This window comes from Cherax quadricarinatus, chromosome 41, assembly GCF_038502225.1.
Source record: "Cherax quadricarinatus isolate ZL_2023a chromosome 41, ASM3850222v1, whole genome shotgun sequence".
Taxonomy (NCBI): Eukaryota; Metazoa; Arthropoda; class Malacostraca; order Decapoda; family Parastacidae; genus Cherax; species Cherax quadricarinatus.
Window position 1 is genome coordinate 5,925,827 of NC_091332.1, and position 24,602 is coordinate 5,950,428.

At 40.6% G+C, this 24,602-nt stretch overlaps 1 protein-coding gene across 2 annotated transcripts; it reads right to left on the minus strand.

The window, feature by feature from the left end:
* Positions 1-732: 732 nt before the first annotated feature.
* On the minus strand, positions 733-24,273 carry Pis (phosphatidylinositol synthase). 2 transcript variants are annotated; one of them, XM_053786808.2, is made up of 4 exons: positions 24,084-24,273; positions 22,098-22,232; positions 15,887-16,040; positions 733-5,126 (listed from the first exon to the last, which is right to left on the minus strand). In XM_053786808.2, the coding sequence occupies exons 1-4, from the start codon at positions 24,121-24,123 to the stop codon at positions 4,805-4,807; spliced, it is 651 nt and encodes a 216-aa protein (XP_053642783.1). In that variant the 5' UTR covers positions 24,124-24,273; the 3' UTR covers positions 733-4,804. The 2 variants fall into 2 exon arrangements, with proteins under 2 accessions (XP_053642783.1, XP_069949021.1); XM_070092920.1 differs by lacking the exon at positions 24,084-24,273 and adding an exon at positions 22,438-22,894.
* Positions 24,274-24,602: the final 329 nt, after the last annotated feature.

Sequence of the window (24,602 nt, forward strand, 5' to 3'; positions counted from 1 at the left end):
ATCCCTGTTGTACCGCGCTGCTGCTAGCTCCATCCCTGTTGTACCATGCTGCTGCTAGTTCCATCCCTGTTGTACCATGCTGCTGCTAGTTCCATCCGTTGTACCATGCTGCTGCTAGTTCCATCCCTGTTGTACCATACTGCTGCTAGTTCCATCCCTGTTGTACCATGCTGCTGCTAGCTTCATCCCTGTTGCTGCTGGCTCCATCCCTGTTGTACCATGCTGCTGCTAGCTTCATCCCTGTTGCTGCTAGCTCCATCCCTGTTGCACCTTGCTTCTGTTAGCTTCATCCCTGTTGTACCCTGCTGCTGCTAGCTTCACCCCTGTTGTACCCTGCTGCTGCTAGCTTCACCCCTGTTGTACCCTGCTGCTGCTAACTTCATCCCTGTTATACCTTGCTGCCGCTTGCTTCACGTTGATGACAACACCTTCCCTATTCTGCGTTGCTGCCCTCGAGGAAGGTGACTTGATCCAAAAATATGGATGCTATTCTTCGCTGGATTGAATCTGATTACCTTTCATTTCTGAGTTTAGCATTTTTCCAATAATAATAATACCACCCTGCTGAAGCCAAATCCTCTTCCAATATACTCTTGTTAATACAGCTATCAGCTCCACCCTTTTGTACCCTGTTGCTGCAGCTCAGCTCCCTCCTACTGATGCTTATCCTTCCCCATTACACTCTGCTGATTCCAACTCTGCCCCTGCTGGTTTTAAATAAAATTAGACAAATTCATTTTATTTACATTTATTAATTACATCACTGCTGGCCAAGCAACATAAAATATATTAAGGAGACTAAGACAACAACACTTTTCCACAATAAGGAATACTAAGTATGTCCTTATACAGCTTATCTATATAATACAAATGATGACACTCAATGTAAGATATTCATATAGATAACCTTGAGTCATATTTTAAACCAAATACACTTACTGACCTGTTTAGGCTCATTTATGAAGGGGGAAAAACACAGAATGACAGCATCCAGGCATATATGTACTGATATGCATACAAAAAGTTACATGTTGAAATAGCTTGGCAAAGTAATGTATAATTATTATAATCAAAAAGAAGTGCTAAACCTACAAGGGTCATACAGCAAGTAATGAATAAAATTCTTCATCCATACAAATGGCCCTAACTATATTAAACAGTTTATAAGATTATAACGTTAAAGCTTAAGCCTACAACAATTCCTCTTAAATTAACCAAGATTTATACATTTTTTATCATCTTGATCACTAAAAATACATTATATGTTTGTGTTAATAAAACAAGTGCTAAACTTTGGAAGTATTCATTTGGCTATCATCATGAAGACTAGAAACAAACTGCATATTCAAAACAAAATTAAATATGTACCTACATAAGTACACATAAAATACCTAATTACTATATAAATATATATTAATATATTTAAAATATTTATATAAATAAATACATAAATATATATTAATACATATAAAATACAAACCTCATTAATATGGCGCTCGCTAATACGTATTCATGTTTATTATTTTTGGTGCTTGCCTTGCTCTTAAGATGGTTTTAGGCAATTTTAAATTTTTTCTTTTTGCATCATTTTTAGGCCTAGTGCAATTGCACACTTAATGATAGTGTAAATGTGATTTTAGGCTTTGTGTGAATGGCAAGTGAAAAAAAAAAAAGCCAAGGCTGAGAGTTGCTGTACTGAAGCAATCTGGAGCCTAACCTGCCATATTAGCGAGGTAAGCCTGTACTTATGCTCTACCATCCTCATAAAATCTGTAATACACTACAGCACTGTACTGTGTTCTATTTTCTTATTTTTACAAGATATACTCATTTGTTACACTTTACATACAGTGTAAAAATAACAGCAGAAACTTAAGAAATGGAAATGCAGAACCAATTCATGATAGGTCAGTTATGTAAATTGAAGAAGGTAGGGTAAGGACAATCACAGGCTCTTGTCAAATATATTGTTATTTTGGTTCAAAGATTTTCATTATTGTTATATTTGACAACAGACATTAATGCTGCTGTTCCAAAATCCAGGGAATTTTTTTTTTCATTACCAACTCAAATAAAAGATTTGCATGTTTTTATTTTTTGCAAACTTGTACCCAAAAAATATGAGCCCACTACAACTTGCACCAACAAAAAATAACGTAGAATACCAAATAATTATTATTATTATTATCAAAAAGAAGCACTAAACCACAAGGGTTATACAGCGGAATACCAAATAAGACATTGATGAAACAAGAAGAAAATGGTATCATCCGTTATCAAGTCTATAAAATAATGCCCTCCATGCATGTATGGCGAGGTCACTTGTTTTGTACCAACTTGTCGAGATATATAGATTAGATTTTTTACATTTTCAGAAAAATTTCTCCCCCCCCCATTTGATTTTACTCAAATGTATTGGTTTTATATGTTCATTATTCATGTATGAAGGCTCAGATTTGCTTTGTACAAACTGGTAAAAAAAGTTTCATTTAAAATTTATTTTATTGTTTTTAATAAAATGCACCAATTTTTTATATGGCATTTTATGTACGTGTGGTGGACTTGTATTAGCTCTACATTACTGATATTTATATTTCTTGATAATTTCAAGCAGAACTGAAATTTTTTCTTTCATCACTTTTAATATTCTTATTATATTCATGGTGGTGCACTAAATTCATAGGGGTTATACAGTGTCTGGGGAATGGAAGGCATTCAGACTCAATTTAAGGAATTGAAGTACAGGTCCAATTCCTTACATCAAGAGCCCCTTTGCAGCATCAAGGAACCTCCCTTGAGATGATCTTTCAATAAAATCCATTAATTTTTGCATGTTTGGATTATGTATGTATGGTTGATTTATAATCATTTTCTAAATATGGTTCAAGCACAGCAGATTTAAAATTTTTTTCAGCAAAATTTTTTCTTTCAAACAACAGGGTTAAAATTCTCATGATCTAAAATATTGTACATATAATAAACATTGATGTATCCTTATAATTTGAGTTAGTAGGGTATATGATTTACAGCATATTTGGGGAGGTACAGATGCATTTAAACCTTAGAAAAAGCATGCTAGCTCTGTGTTCTTAAAAGAGCTGGTCAATAATCTTGTTAGGGAAATTAAATACCATGTTATATCCCAGGTAATGATTATAATCATATGAAACATTAAACCCGGGGAATAGGAGGTAAACAGGTTAATTCAAGAAAGGGGATGGTGGCTCCAATTCACTGGATCAAAAGCCTTTCATTAGCATCAAGGTGCTTGTCCCTCCCTAAAAGGGCTATATTTCAGAAGAATCAGTTTCTCTGTTGAAACTCCTCAATCTTGTAATCTAGAGGAGCAATTCCAGTTCCACCCTATACACCTGCTCTACCTCTGAGGAAATGAACAAAGCTTTTGAAGTATAAATGTTTGTATATATAATTAAATAAATAATGCACACACACACACACATACAGGATCTATACACAGCTTTAAGAAGAGGTATGATCAAGCTCTTGGAGCAGGGAGAGTGGACCTAGAAATGACTAGTAAAGAGGCAGGGCCAGATGCAAATCAACCCCTGCAACCACAAATAGATGAGTGTGCACGTGCGCACACGCGCGCGCACACACATGCACACGCACACACGCGTGCACACACACACACACACACACACACGCACGCATGCACACAGAGCTGGAAGCTAAGAACTCAGGTGAGTCATAGGAATGTCGGGAAGTATTTCTTTGGCCATGGAGTGGTCAAGAAGTGGAACAAACTGGAGAGTGGAGTTGTAGAGGCAAGATCCACACACATTGCTTTGGAAATAGGTATGATGGGGCTCTTGAGGCTGGAAGAGTGGGCCTGGTGGCAACCAGTGAGGGCATGATGCCAGGGGACTACAGTCAGACATGGGTGAGGATAGGACAGTGCACGTATGTGTATAAACATGCACATACATATACACATACACATATATACACACACACACACACACACACACACAAAGGTATGCACATACATCCATATACAAGAGCTGTGACTCAACCCCTGCAATCACATATAGGTTAGAACATATACATGCATACACACACATACATCAATGCAACCACAGAAATAAATGGTTTTAAAGCTACTCTTGAAATTCTAGACCACTACACTACCATAGCAGATTTCAAGTTTCTAGTGAGAACACTAGACATGCCTTCCCTAACTCCCACCACATTTGGAGAGTGGCAAGCTCATACTAATTTCATTCTCTTCCTGTATTATCATGTAAACCTCAATTGGTCCCCAGTTACAACTAATAGATCAACCCACAAGCTCAGTCTCGGAGGCAAGCCATGATCTGGAGCAGCATCAGACGAGTCCAGTACTGTTGTGTCTGTACCATTAAAAATTATTGGTCAGCCTTGCTACATTTGTACCCACTACTCGATGTATTCACAAAAAAAATGTTCTAGATTTTTCAATGGATTCGAGATTTTGGGTCCTATGCGTGTGTTGCACAATTCAGTAAAGTTGACTAGTCCTAGAGCTATAACAAATCTTTCTCAACCTCTATGCATCTGTGGAAAGGTTAACCCTATTCTGAAGGGCACCAAGCAAATACTGTGAAGGCCAGTACTAATTCAGTGCCATGCTAGACCAAGGTTGACCTCGACAAGAGCTTGGGGTATGGTATGTGTTATATACAGTAATTCACACTCCATTAATTAATACTGTATATTACTTCTCAAAGAAACAATTTTTCATATAAACATTATTATAAAGGATAATTTCTTTAGTGCTGTACATTTAAATGAAACTGCCTCCTTAATATAATTTTTTAGCAGCTTCCAGGCGTTCTTTAACGTCAATTTCTCCTAGGCTAAGTGCAGCATTGTAACCTTGCATTAGAGCTAGAATTGACTTTAAAACACCAATGGGAAAGAGACCAATGGACATCATACGCCAAAGACCAACACCTGCTATAATAGGTCCTTCTGTAAAATGAAGAAGGTAAAGTGCTGAATAAAACAGCTCATTTCCAGCACACATAGTAAACAGGACTGGGCGGGATGTGTAGTACAGGCGCAGAACAGGATTGGCATTTGCTTCTTGACCTTTGTGGCTGGAGCAGCCAGCCATCACAGTCCTGCAGAGAGAATACACATCAGATTATGTTACAAGACAATACAGCACCATAATCATACCAAATTAAATATTACTATAATCAAATAAAGCACTAAATCAACAAGGGTTAAAATTAAGTGATAACCTACTATATACTCCTGTGTTTTAAGATTATAACAGCACAAGTTAGTTTCATTTGTGAGAATGAACACATCAAATATATACAGAATGTCCTCTTTTGTACATTGTACTCCACAGTGAAAGCGAAATAAATGTCATTATTATTGGCTTCCATTTATTATTTTATTACAAGGTTTTATAAACTATAATGCTTGGGTGTGAAGATCAAAAGGCATTTTCAGTCTCTTCAATGACCCCCAAAAAATGCAATCAGCCTTGCTCAATTAAAGATAGTTTATTAGCACTAGTGTGTACTATAAAATGCTCATAATAACTGAGGTGTTAATTGTTTAGATAATTCCCGCTAGGCAGCCTACAGATCTTGTTGCTTGTGCTCCTTCTTCCTTCAACAACTGCTGATTTGTTATGTGTTTGAGCTAAGGAATACTTGCACGACAAGAACAAGAGAAGGGTAATGGGGGGGGGGGGTCACTGGACCCTATGCAGAATATGAAAGCCTTTTCATTCATCAAGGAAGCTAAGTACTGTATTCATAATATTGTGCTTTGGATGAAACCTGATTACCTCCAATTCTCAAGGTGCTGTATAACCCCTAACAGTTTAGCACTTCCCCATGAATTTATTAATACCGTATTTTTTTTTTCAACATACCAGCCGTCTCCCCTAGGCAGGGGGACTCGAAAACCTTATAAAACTTTTCTTCTTTTTACATTTAATAATTTATACAGGATAAGGGGTTACTAGTCCCTTGCTCCTGGCATATTAGTCGCCTCTTATAACATGCATGGCTTATGGAGGAAGGATTCTTCTCCACTTCCCCATGGAAAATACTGTAATTATAATGATAATATTCTTGTGGCGTTCAATAACCTCAAGAATCCTACTATACAGTAGGGCCCCACTTATATGGCAGGTTAGGTTCCAGGCTACTGCCAGAAACCTCTTCAAGGGGGGCTCCTTGGCGTGGTGAAGAGGCTCTTGGTCTGAGGAATTAGACCTGTCGGTCTCCTTCCTCAGACTGAACCTAATTACCCCCCAATCCCCCGTTCCCTATCCCATCCTCCCCTTTTTCCTTTCCTCCTCCTCCTCCCCACCCCTCCCTTTTGCCCTTCCTTTTTGGCCTTTGGTGTTTTTTTTGTTTTTTTTCCCCCACAGGCACGCTAGTTCCTAGGTAGGGGAAAGGGTACCGGGGTCCATCCCATTCCGTTGAGGTTCTTGGCGGTGGCGTAGTTTGCCGTGGAATCTGGATTGCCTGGGGATGTCCCGATCCCTCTCCGGTATCCCGGAGGGTGGCTTTGGGTGTCTCTCGGGCGACGGGTGTATCTCTGGAAGCCACCTTTCGGATTCTGGGGGTGGTGGCCGAAGGAGGTATGCTTTGTGGCGGATTTCTGGCCGCCCTCTCTTTTGTCCACCGAGGTAGCTCGGCAGATGTGAGGTTGCTATCCCGGGTTGCCGGTTTACTGGCATGATGGGTAGGGTATGGCACGGGTTCTATGCTGCATCTGCGCTACTTGCGGTGCTGAGGTCCTCTTGGGCGCGGAGGGAGATTTCTGGCCCTTTCATTCCTCCTAGGAACTATCCCTCCCCGGTCCCCCCTTTTTTTATTCTTTTTTTTATTTTTATTTTCTTTTCTTCTTTCTTTTTTTTTTCTTAAAAACAAAAAAGAAAGAAGTAACCTAACCATGGCAGCCCTAGTCCATGAACCTGCTACCCCCGGGCCCCTTCTTGATACCACACCCCGTTCTGACCCCGCATCGTCTTTGGACCACTCTTCGGACACTCCTCATGCCTCTGTACCTCTTGCCGGTGCTGTTTCCTCACCCGCTTCAGGTACTGAGGCCTCGACTGACTCCTTCGATTTATCTGACTTTCGCTCTCCTCTGACTATGCTTCCGGCCTCTCCCTCTATGGTGCGGCAATTTTCGAATCGCCGACCCATTCCACGTCGCACCAACTCTGGTCCCACGCCTAAACGCCAACAACAATTACCTGCTGATGATACTTCTCCACCTTCTCGTTCTTCTCAGAAAAGATCGACTCGTCCTTCACTACCTTTCCATGCTCAGTTTCAGACTGCACAGTGGACTAAATTCTTCACTTTACGACTAACTTCCTCTACTGCCTATCTTTCTGACCACAGTATTGGCAAGGCACTCCTACACCATGTTGGTAAAGATATTTCTTTTCATGCTCTTAAGAGCAGTACGTGCATCATCACCATACAGAATGCTACCCAGGCTCATGAGCTTTCTCGTCTTTCCCATATCGATACTGTTCCTGTCACTCTTGAAAAACATCATTCCCTCAATTCTTGTAGTGGTACCGTCATTCTGCCCCATACCATAGTTCAACAAAATTTCCAGACATGTGGCACTGACATTCTTGAACAGCTGGAACTCCAAGATCTCCCAATCCTCAAGGTAGACACTTACGTTCTTCCTGCCCGCGGGCGGAGACGATACCCTAGCAATGTGGCTCGTTTAACTTTTGACAGCCGTGAACTCCCATCCTCAGTTTATGTAGCAGGACATCGGTTACAAGTTCGAAAGGTGATCCCTACACCGCAACAGTGTAGAAATTGCTGGTGATTTGGCCATCCAGCGAAATATTGCAGATCTATCGCCGAATGCCCAGTCTGTGGTGCCGATGACCATTCTAATACGTCTTGCAATCGACCTCCCTCTTGCCTTAATTGTCATGAGGCTCACCCTTCATACTCTCGCCGTTGTCAAGTCTACTTAAACGAGCGGGAAATCCGTTACCTCAAAGAGGCAGAAGGTCTCTCTTATGCCATGGCAGTTTCTCATCTCCGCCTCCAAGGGAGACTACCTCGTGTTTCTTATTCCCGTGTTTCAAAACGTCCCCCCACTTCTGGTATCCCATCTTCTGCACCCACCTCTGTGGTTACCTCTCCCATAGTCACTCCTGTATCTAATTCTTTTGCTGTCCTCGGCTCAGACGTCCCTACTTCAACGCCTCAGTAGCGACGAGATCTCGTATGATACCTCCTCCCAATCGTCCCTCTACTTCTCAAAAGTAAAAAAAAGGTCCGTTAACACCTCCTACCCATCTTCCACCTCCTCATTTTACCTTCCCTGTCCCTGTACCTGGTTCTCCCCCTCTCACTGGCTCTGTTACAAGTGTAGAGGTTCACCCTCCTCCTCATACTGTACCTTCCTCCCCTGTTCCCTCCCAAGTTTCTTCCTCTTCTGCCACCTCCCAGGTTTCTGCCTCTTCTGTCCCCTTCCACGCTTCTCCAGTTCCCTCCACCCTTTCGCCCCTCCCCCCTACCTTGGTACAGTCCAATACAGTTCCAATCTTTACTCATCCTCCCCCTACCATTTCCAATATTGTCTCCCATATGACGTCTCTGAATTCCGAAACACTTGAAGCAATCTCTGAATATACTGCAGAGACCAAACCATCAATGGACACTGATCCACCCTCCGCTCCTTCTCTCTCCTCTGCTCCATCTGCGCAACTCCTTTCTTCACAGCGCACCGTTCCTTCACTGCTTGAACGTTTTCCACTGCCTCCGCATGTGGACTTTTCTAACCCCTCTAGTCCCTAGGAACCCTTACCTGCGGATTTCAGGTATCTTTATCATTGCCAATCATGGCCTATTTACAGTGGAATATACGCGGCCTCAGGGGTAATCGGGGTGAGCTTCAGATTTTACTCTCCCAGTTTCCCCCTGTTGGTGTTTGCTTACAGGAACCAAAATTACACTCTACTGTTATCTCTCCCATCTCAGGCTATAATTTATTGTATTCTTCAGATAATTTTCCTGATGGGACCTTTAATGAAAGTGCCCTTCTTCTACGCACTGATATTCCGTACCATCAGCTATTTGTTCGTACTTCGCTGCATTACACAGCAGCCCGTATCCACTGCATAGGTGGTATACGCTCTTCTTTATATCTCTCTCCTTCTCGGGCATTATCTATTCCGGATATTGCCTTTCTTGTTTCGTCATTACCGCCACCGATTCTGTTACTTGGTGATTTTAATGCCCACCATTTCCTCTGGGGGGGTCTCACTTTGATTCCCGTGGCATTCAGTTAGAGGCTTTTCTTGCCACCCACCCCCTCCATGTTTTAAATACAGGTACTCACACCCATTTTGATCCTCGGACTCACACTCTCTCTTGCATCGATCTCTCAGTCTGCTCTTCCTCCACCGCATTAGACTTCACTTGGTCTGTTCTCCCGGACTTACATGACAGCGATCATTTCCCAATCATTCTTACTTCCTCTTCATAATCACCACCTCTTCGCATCCCACGCTGGCAATTTGATCAGGCAAATTGGAACCTTTACTCACACCTAACTGTTTTTAGAGAGGTTCCTTCTTCGTCCTCCATCGATGAGCTTTTACACCTCTTCTCGTCCTCCGTTTTAACAGCAGCTTCTCATTCTATACCCCAAACTTCGGGCAGGCATTCTCAGAAATGCGTGCCTTGGTGGTCTCCTGCTTGTGCTCGTGCAGTACGTTTGAAACACGCTGCATGGGGCAGGTACCGGTACAATAGAACCACAGAGAGACTTCTTGATTTTAAGCAGAAGCGTGCGATCGCTCGCCGTGTCATCCGTGACGCTAAATGCACTTGCTGGCGAGATTATGTCTCCACCATCACCTCTGCTTCCTCTATGAGTGCAGTCTGGAAAAAAGTACGAAAACTGAGTGGTAAATATTCTCCTGACCCGGCTCCTGTTCTGCGGGTTGCCGGTGTTGATATAGCAAACCCACTAGATGTTGCCAATGAAATTGGCAATCATCTGGTCCATATTTCTCAGGGACTTCATCTACGCCCCTCATTTCTTTCCTCAAAGTCTGCCAGAGAGTTAGCACCCTTGGACTTTTCTTCTCTCAGAGAAGAACAGTATAATGTGCCTTTTACACTTCAAGAACTGGAGGCAACACTCTCAGCTTGCCGATCATCGGCAGCTGGGCCCGACGACATTCATATTCGTATGCTACAACATTTACATCAGTCAGCCCTTGCAGTCCTATTATGCCTTTACAATCTTATTTGGTCACAAGGAGTTGAGTTCTTCCACAGCTGTGGAAATCCGCCATTGTTCTCCCTTTCCGCAAACCAGGCACTACGGGACATGAAACCTCCCACTATCGTCCCATTGCTCTTACCAGTGCAGTTTGCAAAGTGATGGAACGCCTAGTAAATAGACGTTTAGTGTGGTATTTAGAGACACTCATCAATATGGCTTTCGTAAGGGACGTTCTACCATAGACCCCTTACTACGCTTGGATACCTATGTTCATAATGCCTTTGCGAATAACCACTCAGTTATTGCCATATTTTTTGACCTTGAGAAGGCATATGACACAACTTGGAGGTATAATATTTTAGCCTAAGCCCACTCCTTAGGCCTTCGAGGCAATCTACCATCCTTCCTTAAGAACTTTTTAACTGACAGGCATTTCCGTGTTCGGGTTAACCCTTTCAGGGTCCAAGGCCCAAATCTGGAGTCACGCACCAGTGTCCAAGAATTTTCAAAAAAAAAATTTGTTATTTTTTCTTATGAAATCGTAGAGAATCTTTTTGTGAAGGTAATAAAACAAAAAGTACGAAATTTGGTGGAAAATTGACGAAATTATGCTCTCGCGAATTTTGATATGTCAGCGATATTTACGAATCGGCGATTTTGCCGACTTTGACTCCCATTTTAGGCCAATTACATTATTCCAATCAACCAAATTCTTAGCTATTTCACTAGTATTACTTCTATTCTATCGATTGAGCACAAGAAATCGGCAAGTCAACTGTTTCAACTACAAAATAAAGTGATCGGAAATTGTTAATTTGGCCAATTTAACACAAAGTTCAAAATATTCCAATTTCAAAATAGGGTCCAGAATAAACAATGTAGGCATTCCTGGCACTAAACTAACATTTCCTCTGTTCATTAGTTATATTTTGAGGCTTTACAAATAAATTCCATTTTGATTTTTTATTCACATAATGAATTTTTATTCACACCAAAAAATAGAAGATTTACTGTTATGCAATACTGTAATAATTGTATAAATATCATCACCATATTTGTGAATGTATATTAGACCCACCAGCTGACGTGTATTAGACGTGTGAGGTCGTTTGTTTACTCTTGAATATCGGCAAAAATTTAACATTTCCGCTACTTTGAGCTCAGTTTCAAGCCATTTCCAGTGCTAAAACCAATCAAAATCATCTCTATTTCTGTAATATGTCTTCCATTCTATCAAATGAGACCAAGAAATCGCAAATACAACTATAAAAAACATGCGAAAAAACACTGCAAAGTTGCTGTTTTAATCGAAAAATCATGATTTCAGTTTTTTTCTCTCATTATACACAGTGTGCTGCAGGATCTGTTTTATGTGGTGCACACATACCACATAGATGTATTCTCTCATATCTAGGCCCAAATGTACCACTCACAGTTTATCAGAGTGAGCTGAGCTCATGGCGTAGATCTACGGTTTGGACACTCACCGTAAAGCCGTAGATCTACGGGACGGACCCTGAAAGGGTTAATAATGTGCTCTCCCCGGACTTTATCCAAGCTGAAGGTGTCCCCCAGGGATGTGTTCTGAGCACAACACTTTTTCTCCTTGCTATTAATGATTTGGCCTCTAGTCTTCCATCAAATATTTGGTCATCACTCTATGTTGATGACTTCGCTATTGCCTGTGCAGGCGCTGACTGTCACCTCATTACAGTTTCTCTCCACCATGCAGTCGACCGTGTTTCCAATTGGGCCACCACACGTGGGTTTAAATTTTCCAGCACTAAAACCCACCAAATTACTTTCACTAGACGCTCTGTCATCTCCGATCATCCTTTGTACCTCTATGGCTCCCGTATCCCTGAACGTGATACAGTCAAGTTTCTGGGCCTCTTCTTTGATCGTAGTTATCCTGGAAACCTCACATTACCTCTCTGAAGGCAACTTGTCACAGCCGGCTGAACCTTCTTAAAACCCTTGCTCATTTTTCATGGGGAGCTGATCGTCGAACCCTCCTTCGCCTACATTCCACCCTTATTTTATCGAAACTTGATTATGGTGACCAGATCTATTCAGTGGCATCTCCTGCTACTCTCTCTAGCCTTAACCCCATTCATCACCAAGGATTACGTTTATGCCTTGGTGCTTTTCGCTCTTCCCGTCGAGAGCCTCTATGCAGAAGCGAACGTTCCATCCTTATCCGATCGCCGTGATGCCCATTGCCTTCGCTACTATGTACGCTCTCATGATCTCCGCAATCCTTCCATTTATAGAATGGTCACTGATATTAGTAGATTCTTTATTTGTTCGCCGCCCCTGTTTATTCAGTCCCTTCTCTCTTCGCCTTCATTCGCTCTTGTCTTCTCTTCAATTACCACCTTTCTATGTTCATGTAGCATCTCACTTTTCCCTACCCCCCTGGGAAGTTCCAGCTGTTCGAGTCTGTTCTTTCTCTCTCCCTTGCTCGAAAGCCCAACTGTCTACGGTCGCTTCCCGCTCTCTTTTTCTTGACCACTTTCACTCTCATTCTCATCCCATTGCTGTGTACACAGATGGCTCTAAGTCTTCTGACGGCGTAGGATTCACAGCAGTGTTTCCGGACAGCGTCGTATGAGGGCATTTACTATCTTCGGCTAGTATTTTTACTGCTGAAATGTATGCCATCCTTGCAGCACTTATCTGTATTGCATCTATGCCTGTGTCATCATTTGTGGTTGTCTCAGACTCCCTTAGTGCTTTACAGGCTATACAGAAATTTGATACACCTCACCCCTTAGTCCTCCGTATCCAATTTTGGCTACACCGCATCTTTACCAAGCATAAAGATATTTTTTTTTGTTGAGTCCCTGGTCATGTTGACGTACAGGGCAATGAACAGGCAGACACTGCTGAGCGGTCAGCAGTACATGACTTACCAGTTTCATATAGAGGTATTCCATTTACGGACTATTTTGCTGCAATATCTTCCCACCTTCACACCCGTTGGCAACACCGTTGGTCTACTATGCTCGGCAACAAACTTCAATCTATTAAACCAAGTATAGGTTACTGGCCGTCTTCTCATCACTAGTGTCGAGGTTGGGAGACTACTCTCTCCCGTCTTCGCATTGGCCATACTCGTCTTACTCATGGATATCTCATGGAGAGGCGCCCTGCTCCTCCCTGTGAGAATTGCCAAGCTCCATTATCAGTCAGCCACATTCTGTTGGACTGCCCACTTTATCAACGAGCACCCAGAATTTACCTCCGTCGTCGTCTTCGCTCCGCTGCTCTCTCTTTACCTTCCCTTCTCGCTGATGGACCCACCTTTCATCCGGACTCTCTCATTGACTTTTTGACAACAACTGACTTACTTCACAAATTCTGATACCTTCAGCCCTTTCTACTTCAATCTCTTGCTACCCTCTACCCCCATACTATCCCCTGCCCCGCTGTTTTCTGTAACCTACTGATCATCCCTCCTCCCTTCTGCCATCCAATACCCTCGCTTCCTTCCCTACCCTGCAGTGCTGTATAGCCCTTGTGGCTTAGCGCTTCTTTTTGATTATAATAATAATAATAATAATAATACTGTCAGAAAGCAGAACACCATTTTTTCCATTCATAAATGCATGTAAATGCCAGATAACAAGTTTACACTAACATATATTAAGTTAGCAATAAAATTAAGCATTAAAACAATAAAAAGTAAAATACACACACAGTACATTCATTACAGCCTCTCCTCGCTTAGCAACGTACTCGTTTACCAACGACTCAGTCTTACGACGGGCTCTCTGACCTGTATGCATACCCAAATAATGTATATTAGAGCTGATTTCCTCTACTCTGTTTATTACAATATACAGTACACTACTGTATAAACATTTAAAAATATACTAAAATTGTTATAAATAGTGCAAGGGTGACATTAAAGCAATATCAAAGATGGCTGACAAGCCCACTTGTTTAGCGATGAATTTGTTTATCAATGTGGTATTAGGAATGGAACTCCGTGATTAAGTGAGGAGAGGCTGTACTTACTTTAAAATATCTGTAGTCTTAATGTAGGGTGAAAGGTGAGTAAACTAGGTAAAAAAAATAAACGAGAGAGAGAATGAGTAAATGAGAGAGGAGAGATGGTATTAGGAATGGAACTCCGTGATTAAGTGAGGAGAGGCTGTACTTACTTTAAAATATCTGTAGTCTTAATGTAGGGTGAAAGGTGAGTAAACTAGGTAAAAAAAATAAACGAGAGAGAGAATGAGTAAATGAGAGAGGAGAGAAATACGGAAGATGTAAACAAACAGATGAACGCATCTGGTTATGGTTGATACACGTTCATCTACACGTAACATCTCATAATATTTATGCTAATTTATTCTACTGTGGGGTGTATTTATCATGTTTATATGTTAAGTAGCATGTTTATTATATAATTTTGAAAAAGTATCATAGATTAATGAAAATGTTTATATTAACATAATGTACAACATTTAGCGTGCCTCAGAGTGATTATTATTGCATATTACTCTTATTATTAATATAGCATCAAGCCTAATAAGACACACTTAGTGATTTTAATGTGTACCTGCACAACAGCACAGTGTGTAAGTTTATTTAGGTGCAAGTATACATAAGTATAATTATCAGAGTACGTATATATAAAACATGAAACAACTTTAAAATACTTAAAATTTTGGAAAGTTTCCAGACATAATGGAGAAACGCAGTGCTCACGGTGCCCTGTGGCCTGGTTTCTGGAGAGTTTATCTGGAGAGAGTTCCGGGGGTCAACGCCCCCGCGGCCCGGTCTGTGACCAGGCCTCCTTAGGTCAGTGTCCCAGGATGCGACCCACACCAGTCGACTAACACCCAGGTACCCATTTTACTGATGGGGAACATAGACAACAGGTGGAAAGAAACACGTCCAATGTTTCTACTCTGGCTGGGAATCGAACCCAGGCCCTCACCGTGTGAAGCGAGAGCGTTAACCACCAGGCCACCAGGGTGGCTAAAGCTCTCGCTTCACGTGGCGAGGGTCTGGGATCAATTCCCAGTGAGGGTAGAAACATTGGGCATGTTTCTTTCACCCATTAGTAAAATAGATACCTGGGGGTTAGTTGACTGGTGTGGGTTGCATCCTGGGACAAAACTGACCTAATTTGCTTGAAATGCTCTGCATAAGAAATGGCTTTCTATATAGTAGCATGTCACTGATGTCAGCTAGGCCTGTATACCATGTAGTACATGTACTTGTAGTAAATAAAGAAGTTATTATTATTATTATCACGGAGAATGTAAACAAACCGAGTGAGGCACAGTGACCATATTAGAAAGTCAGATGGGGGGAGCCGTACAGCGAGTTCTGGTCATAATTTGTATTAGCGGAATGCCATAAGGCGAAACGCCGTAAAGCGGAGCCCTACTGTATAACAAGACTTACATTTGGAGTGCATTTTCAGGGGTACCTCATAAGAAATACAATTTGAACACTCATAAACTGCAAGTCCCTGTATAATTTTGAAATATTTTGGGATGTTGGTTAACAAAATCTAAAACACTATAAAAGTAAAAGCTACAAATATTACAGGAGCCATTTTAAGACCTTACTGATTAGTAACTTTGCAAAACTGTAATCCAAAACAACATACGTGTGAAGGTGAAGCCAGTGGCAGGCTATATCAATAGTCATGGCGAGCTGGAAGAAGAACATATACTGAGGGTAGAAATGGCTCAGTGTGACCAGTAAACACATTGTTCCACAACGGTCTGTTAGCATGTCCAGCATTGCACCAAATTTTGTACCTGTAAATGAATAGAAATACATCTCTAGAATAAAGATGACATAAAAAGAAAATTTCAACTATACTTGAAATTTATCAAATAAACGGTGGAGCTTTTTTTTTTCTTTCAGACGGGTAGGTTACTATTATACAGTACAGTATTACATTCATGAAGAAATAAACCTATACAAGTCATTCATCTCAGCTCTCAGGAGCTGAATAAAGGTAAAGAATAAAAGCAGTGTTCCAAAAACAAGAGCTGTATTCAGCTGCATGTGTTGTACCTTTTCTGTAGGAAATGAATCAGGACACCCCTTTGAGGGAGGAAAGAAAAAAGTGAGAGGAAAAAAAAGAAAGACAGAAACAAGAAAGAGGACCATTATGACTGCATAAATTACTGCCATTTTATATTGACTGCCATGATTTTGAAATCATGGATTTAAAAACTGTCTACTTCTGACTCATCAATATGGGCCTATGGCAAAGACTGTGACAAAGATGTATCACTGAAAAATATTACTAAGTATCAGCAGTGTTTGCTTGTTGTGAATGACAGTATCTAAACATAATCAGCTAATTGTAATACTATATCTACATTCCTTTTACATTAAACATCTTATAGCAAGATTAAGTATTGTTTATTTTCTAATTCTCTCTCTCTCAACAAGTTGGCAGTCTCCCACCGAGGCAGGGTGACCCAAAAAAGAAAGAAAATCCCCAAAAAGAAAATACTTTCATCATCATTCAACACTTTCACCACACTCACACATTATCACTGTTTTTGCAGAGGTGCTCAGAATACAACAGTTTAGAAGCATACACATATAAAGATACACAACACATCCCTCCAAACTGCCAATATCCCAAACCCCTCCTTTAAAGTGCAGGCATTGTACTTCCCATTTCCAGGACTCGAGTCCGACTATATGAAAATAGCCGGTTTCCCTGAATCCCTTCACTAAATATTACCCTGCTCACACTCCAACAGATCGTCAAGTCCCAAGTACCATTCTTCTCCATTCACTCCTATCTAACACGCTCACGCACGCTTGCTGGAAGTCCAAGCCCCTTGCCCACAAAACCTCCTTTACCCCCTCTCTCCAACCCTTTCGAGGACGACCCCTACCCCGCCTTCCTTCCACTATAGATTTATATGCTTTCCATATCATTCTACTTTGATCCATTCTCTCTAAATGACCAAACCACCTCAACAACCCCTCTTCTGCCCTCTGACTAATACTTTTATTAACTCCACATCTTTTCCTAATTTCCACACTCCGAATTTTCTGCATAATATTTACACAAAACATTGCCCTTAAACAGGACATCTCCACTGCCTCCAACCGTCTCTTCGCTGCTGCATTTACCACCCAAGCTTCACACCCATATAAGAGTGTTGGTACTACTATACTTTCATACATTCCCTTCTTTGCCTCCATAGATAACGTTTTTTGACTCCACATATACCTCAACGCACCACTCACCTTTTTTCCCTCATCAATTCTATGATTAACCTCATCCTTCATAAATCCATCCGCCGACACGTCAACTCCCAAGTATCTGAAAACATTCACTTCTTCCATACTCCTCCTCCCCAATTTGATATCCAATTTTTCTTTATCTAAATCATTTGATACCCTCATCACCTTACTCTTTTCTATGTTCACTTTCAACTTTCTACCTTTACACACATTCCCAAACTCATCCACTAACCTTTGCAATTTTTCTTTAGAATCTCCCATAAGCACAGTATCATCAGCAAAAAGTAACTGTCAATTCCCATTTTGAATTTGATTCCCCAAAATTTAATCCCACCCCTCTCCAGAACACCCTAGCATTTACTTCCTTTACAACCCCATCTATAAATATAGTAAACAACCATGGTGACATTACACATCCCTGTCTAAGACCTACTTTTACCGGGAAGTATTCTCCCTCTCTTCTACACACCCTAACCTGAGCCTCACTATCCTCATAAAAACTCTTTACAGCATTTAATAACTTACCACCTATTCCATATACAGTGGACCCCCGCATAGCGACCTTAATCCGTGCAAGAGGGCTGGCTGTTATGCGAAATGTTCGCTATGTGAATGAATTTTCCCCATAAGAAATAATGGAAATCAAATTAATCCGTACAAGACACCCAAAAGTTTGAAAAAAAAAATTTTACCACATGAAATATACATTTTCCTACACACAAAGAGAAGGATACATGCACAATAGTAGAGTAGTACATGCACAATATATATTGTGCATGTACTACTCTACTAAATGAAGAATAAATGACACTTACCTTTATTGAAGATGCAGCAATGACTGATGAGACACTGTGTCCTGGGAGTGCCTTTTCCTCCTGAGTACTGTAGGTCCTGTTTGGTATTTTCTTCCAGAACAGGCCTTATCACACTGTGTATGTCACTACGATTCTTAAATCTCTCAAACCAACCTTTGCTGGCTCTAAATTCACCAATATGAGCACTAGTTCCAGGCATTTTCCCTGTTCACCTGGGTGTTAGTCGACTGGTGTGGGTTGCATCCTGGGAGACAAGATTAAGGACCCCCAATGGAAATAAGTTAGACAGTCTTCGATGACACTGACTTTTTTGGGCTATCCTGGGTGGCAAATCCTCTGGGGTTAATTGTTTCTTGGTATTCTCAATAAGCCACACCAACAACGGTGCTACAGCAGCAGCAGCAGCAGCTGACGGTGGTACAGCAGCAACAGACGATGCTACAGCAGCAGCAGACGATGCTACAGCAGCAACTGACGATGTTACAGCAGCAACAGACGATGCTACAGCAGCAGCAGACGATGCTACAGCAGCAGCAGACGATGCTACAGCAGCAGCAGACGATGCTACAGCAGCAGCAGATGATGCTACAGCAGCAGCAGACGGTACTACAGCAGCAGGAGCAGCTGACGGTGGTACACCAGCAGCAGCTGACAGTGCAGCAGCAGCTGACGGTGATACAGCAGCAGCAGCAGCTGTACCACCAATAGTAGCGATGGTTGATTGGGGTTTATTATACAACCTGGCCAGCTCGGAGACACGCACTCCACTTTCATACTTATCAATGATCTTTTTCTTCATCTCCATAGTAATTCTCACCCTTATTGCTGTAGGGTTGGCACTAGAAGCTTTCTTGGGGCCCATGGTCACTTATTTTCCAGAAAAAAATCACCAAAAACACTGTAATAATACAAAATGTTCCGATTGTATGCTTGGATGTTACCGCGGAGGCTGGCTGGTAAACAATGCCACCCGCGGAACATGTGAGCGTGGCTCAGGCCGCACATTGGACGCGTCTCGGACGAAGGCCGCTGAGCGGGTTTTTGGGCGCTATGCGGGGCAAAATTTTAGCGATCAAAGCGTCCGCTATGCAGATTGTCCGTTATGCAAGGCGTCCGTTATGCGGGGGTCCACTGTACTTGCAACATCTGCCACATTGCTCCTCTATCCACTCTATCATATGCCTTTTCTAAATCCATAAATGCAATAAAAACTTCCCTACCATTATCTAAATACTGTTCACATATATGTTTCAATGTAAACACTTGATCTACACATCCCCTACCCACTCTGAAACCTCCTTGCTCATCCGCAATCCTACATTCTGTCTTACCTCTAATTCTTTCAATTATAACCCTACCGTACACTTTTCCTGGTATACTCAGTAAACTAATATGTATATGAATATATATTTATGAAACCACCATTTTCTCAAACACTAAAAAAATGCTACACAACACTAAAAAAGAAATTATTTAAAAATATTGTATATAAACCACTTTCAATTTTAAATGTTTGTAATATGAGACAACATGAATTGTAAATATAATCAGAGCAAGGAACATTTTATATAAAAAACTTAAAGAAACAATATATTGTACACAAAGAAAAATGCTCAACACCTTAGTGAACAATGGGAGGAAGAAAGAATCCAAACAAATGCTGCAGTGGTAAAGCTGGATCCATGTGGAGACACATCCCTGGTGGTTAACACTTACACTCACTCACCCATTTGACCATAAGCAGAAATATCAATCTCAATCTTAAAATAATGAATCTTAACTAGTCATAAGTTGGCCTGTGATACTCCAATACTGAAACTATGTATAGTGCCAAAACAAAAGCATTCACATTGCTAAACTCACAAACTAGTATTTAGTCACTTAGCCATAATACCAACTTACCTCATAATTTTGTAATATTTTAAACTTAAGATTTAATTTAAGTCTGCCCAAAATGCCTAGCCATGCTAGGTGTTCTAGTGGTACACTCTGTAATTATTATTTTACATGTAAATCACACAATAACCAAATTCTGTAAACTCAGCATTGTAATCCTTCTAGAGAATAAACTTTGAATTGAATTGAATTGATCCAGTCATGGCTACAATGACAATATCCAACATTTCATCTTGCCTAACAAAATAAATTTGATTGAAAGAAAACAAACATATGCAGATATAAGACTAAATTTCATTCTCACTATAAAAGTAATCACTAATGAATTCTTTCACAAAAAAAATTCTATAGAAAATACTATGTACAAATACAGTATAACATTTGAATAAGAACCCCTAGGCATAGTGGCCAGCACATTTGCTTTACTGATGAGAGATTCTGAGTTCAACTCCTGGTTGTTGAGTGAGCCTACCTTCAAACCTCCTGTTATTCCTGCTACAAAACATAACTGTCTTTACTGTTTCAAACCAATTCATCTTTGGGAAATTAAGCAAACTCTCAGTGAATAATAAGAAGTGAAGTATTGTGAAACAAGCAGATGACAACCAGCCCATTATGAATTGAAAGGGAGGGAAGAAGAGAAAGAAAAAATGGAAGTGGGAAGGAGAAAAAGGAGACTGCCAAGTAAAACTTTATCCATTAGCTTCCATACACATTTAAAATCTGTAACTGTAAGGTATATATATATAAAATAATTAAGAATGTAAGAACAATGTATTTCCTTAAATGTGAATAAAATAGCATTAATAGAGAAATTTCATACTGGGATTAGTAAACCTATTCATTATGCTTTTAAAAGATTCAGTAGCTGATACATGATAATAACTTCAAAGGGAATATGTGTTGTTAGGTAAGACACATATGCAACAGTTAGGTATCTTTATTTCGAAACATTTCGCCTACACAGTAGGCTTCTTCAGTCGAGTGCAGAAAAGTTGATAGAAGCAGAAGAGACTTGAAGACGATGTAATCAGTCCATCACCCTTGAAGTTTTGAGGTGGTCAGTCCCTCAGTCTGGAGAAGAGTATTGGAACAATACTCTTCTCGACTGAAGAAGCCTACTGTGTAGGCGAAACGTTTTGAAATAAAGATACCTAACTGTTGCATATGTGTCTTACCTAACAACCTGTCGATATTTTATACCATTTTAATGTTCACAAAGGGCATATATATTAATACATATTTGGAATTCAAAAGTATTGTCTCATGCAGTTACAGAATATGATGAAACAAATGAAAATTTAAATGTTTAAACTATTTATAATGAAGAATAGCATCTTCATATACTGTCAAAGTGCTGGCACTGGACAAGCACCTAAAGTCAGTTCCGGATCAGCCGGGCTGTGGCTCGTACGTTGGTTTGCGTGCAGCCAGCAGCAACAGCCTGGATGATCAGGCTCTGATCCACCAGGAGGCCTGGTCACAGACCGGGCCGCGGGGGCGTTGACCCCCGGAACTCTCTCCAGGTAAACTCCAGGTTCTCTTCAAAAATAGTTGATAGCATATGAATTAATTTCATTCCAATTTCACCTTTTTTTTTTTTTTTAACCAGGGTGCATGTTCATCCATATTTTTTTAAACGATATACATTTTATTACTATTATTATATTCATAGGGAAAAGCTAAACCCATAAGAGATGATATACTAGTTGCTGGGGAATGGGAGGTAATCAGGTTACATCTGAAGGGGAGAGAAGCTCAGATCCCTTGTATCAAGAGTCCTTCAAATTTGAAGAGTATGTCTTATTAAATAACTATGTAAATGAATCAATTAGTGTGCTGTTTTTACTAATTTATATTTTTAATACTATACTCAAAAAACTGTACCTTGATTAAGAAGTCTAGCAGCGTGGCCATCAAAAGCATCCAGAAAACCAGACAGAATATACATAGATGCTGCCATGATATGGTTGGTGGGCATGTAGTAGAACGACAGCAATGCCAATATGATGCGACCATAACCTGTAAGAAAGGAAATCCATGAATTGCTGACCCCAAAATCAAATACCATTATGAATTCAGGTTGGAGCACATGAATAAGATGGTAACTAATACTAAAACTTAGCAACCAAATATTAATCTTATAACACAGTATCAACAAAATTGTTATACAGTACTTTAATACTCTACACAAGTATTTCATGGCTAAACTTGTCTGATGACCTACCTGTCATTTAAATCTTACATTGTCTTGATTGCCTCCATTTTACAGGCACTGTATGATCCAGAATGTACCAATAAGATTCTGGATTGCATGCCAAGATTATTGTAATCACTAGTCATTGGGTAGCATTAAATCTGTATAGGGGGTATACAGTGCAGGGAAATAGGAGATAATCAGTTTGATTAAAAAAGAAAAAAAGTGTAGCTCAGCTTTAATTTCTTGGAACAATGATCCTTCACCAGCACCAAAGAATCCATCCATTCCTTTGAAGGATCGCATAGCTTGGTTGACAACAAATCTTGGTTGTCTCACACTGAGTGTTCGTGGTTTAATCCCAACATGGGTAGAAATGTTGGGCATGTTTTCTTACCCCAGCTGGCACTGGACAAGCACCTAAAGTCGGTTCCTGACCAGCCGGGCTGTGGCTCGTACGTTGGTTTGCGTGCAGCCAGCAGTAACAGCCTGGTTGATCAGGCTCTGATCCACCAGGAGGCCTGGTCACAAGACCGGGCCGTGGGGGCGTTGACCCCCAGAACTCTCTCCAGGTAAACTCCAGGTAAACCCCTGTTCACCTAGCAGTGAGTAGGTAACTGGGTGTTAGTTGACTGGTGTGGGTTGCATCCTGGGGGACAATACTGAGGGACACCAATGGAAATAAGACAGACAGTCTGACTAGGCTTACTATATATCCTGTTTAGACTGGGACTGCCCTGATTTGAAAGTCCTGGTCAGTCTGTCATTTTGTCTGAGACAGAAACATAATATGTTGATTTCTACAAGTACATGTACAAGGTATACAGGCCTAGATGACATCAATGACATACTATTATACAGAAAGCCCCTTGTTACACAGAACATTTTAGGCAAAGTAGGTCAATTTTGTCCCAGGATGCGACCCACACCAGTCGACTAACACCCAGGTACCCTTTTTTACGGATGGGTGAATATGGACAACCGGTGTAAGGAAACACACCTAATGTTTCCACCCTTGTCAGGAATCAAACTACGGACCCTCAGAAAAATGGGGTCAACTCTTTAATCATTTTAAGGCCCAGAACATTTCTCTACTTAATCTCAGCCATGTCATGGAGTATGTTTTTTGTCTACCAAGCACTTCTGTAAGTAAGTTTATTTAGGCACATGTACACATAAGTACAATTATCATACATAGTGTGAATTACCTAGAATAACCCAAAAGTCAGATAAGGTGACTATTTCTATTGGGGTTTTTCCAAAGATTCCATCCTTAATGCATTTTCTTCTTTTTAATTCTGTAATCCTCGAAAAAAAAAAATGATACATTTTAGCTCTTATTTGTTTGCATTAAAAAAAAAAAATACCTACTGTATATTTCGCTTTTTTTTTCCAAAACCTTAAAAATGTCCCGATTTGAGTCATTGAAATTATGATAAGCCTATCAATGACGCACTGACTTCCTTAGGTTATCCTAGGTGGCTAACCCTCCAGGTTAAAATTATTATTATTATAATAAAAAGGGAGTGCTAAACCAAACCACTCCGGGTTAAAAATCCTTACAAATCTTATCTGAGTGTGTGGATCGATGAGGGAGAGGAGAGTCAGGTAAGAGTTCCTGAGGACCAGGTACACTCTACCATCACCTAACACACTCCTTCACCCTCCATACTCACCAATGAGGTTTGGGACGAAAAGGAATATATTCTCCGCCATCTTCCTAGTCTTCTGAGATATACTATCAAGGCTAGACTGAGTCACGGGCGGTGTCAGGAGGAATGTTAATGACGTTCACTGCCTCAAGTATCGAATGTTGTAGTTGATGGGTTGAAGGGTTATGCTGCACTCTCTCTTGACTTTTTTTTGAGTTATCCCAGGTTCTCTACACATATGCTGCTATGTATGATAATTCTGTGTAACTGTATTTGTGTATACCTGAATAAACTTACACTTGGGATACCAAGTTTAAGTGTATTCAGGTACGGGTACACATAAATACAGTTACATAAATTATTATACATAGCAGCACATGTGTAGATTACCTAGGATAACTCAAAATAAGTCACTTTGACTTATGCCAGCAGCCACCAACGCATCGCAGGAGATTGAACAGACAGTTTAAAATACTGGGAAGTTGGGCGAATAAAACAGCGGGACCAGATAAAAAAATTAGATTTGTCTTTTATCGCACAAAC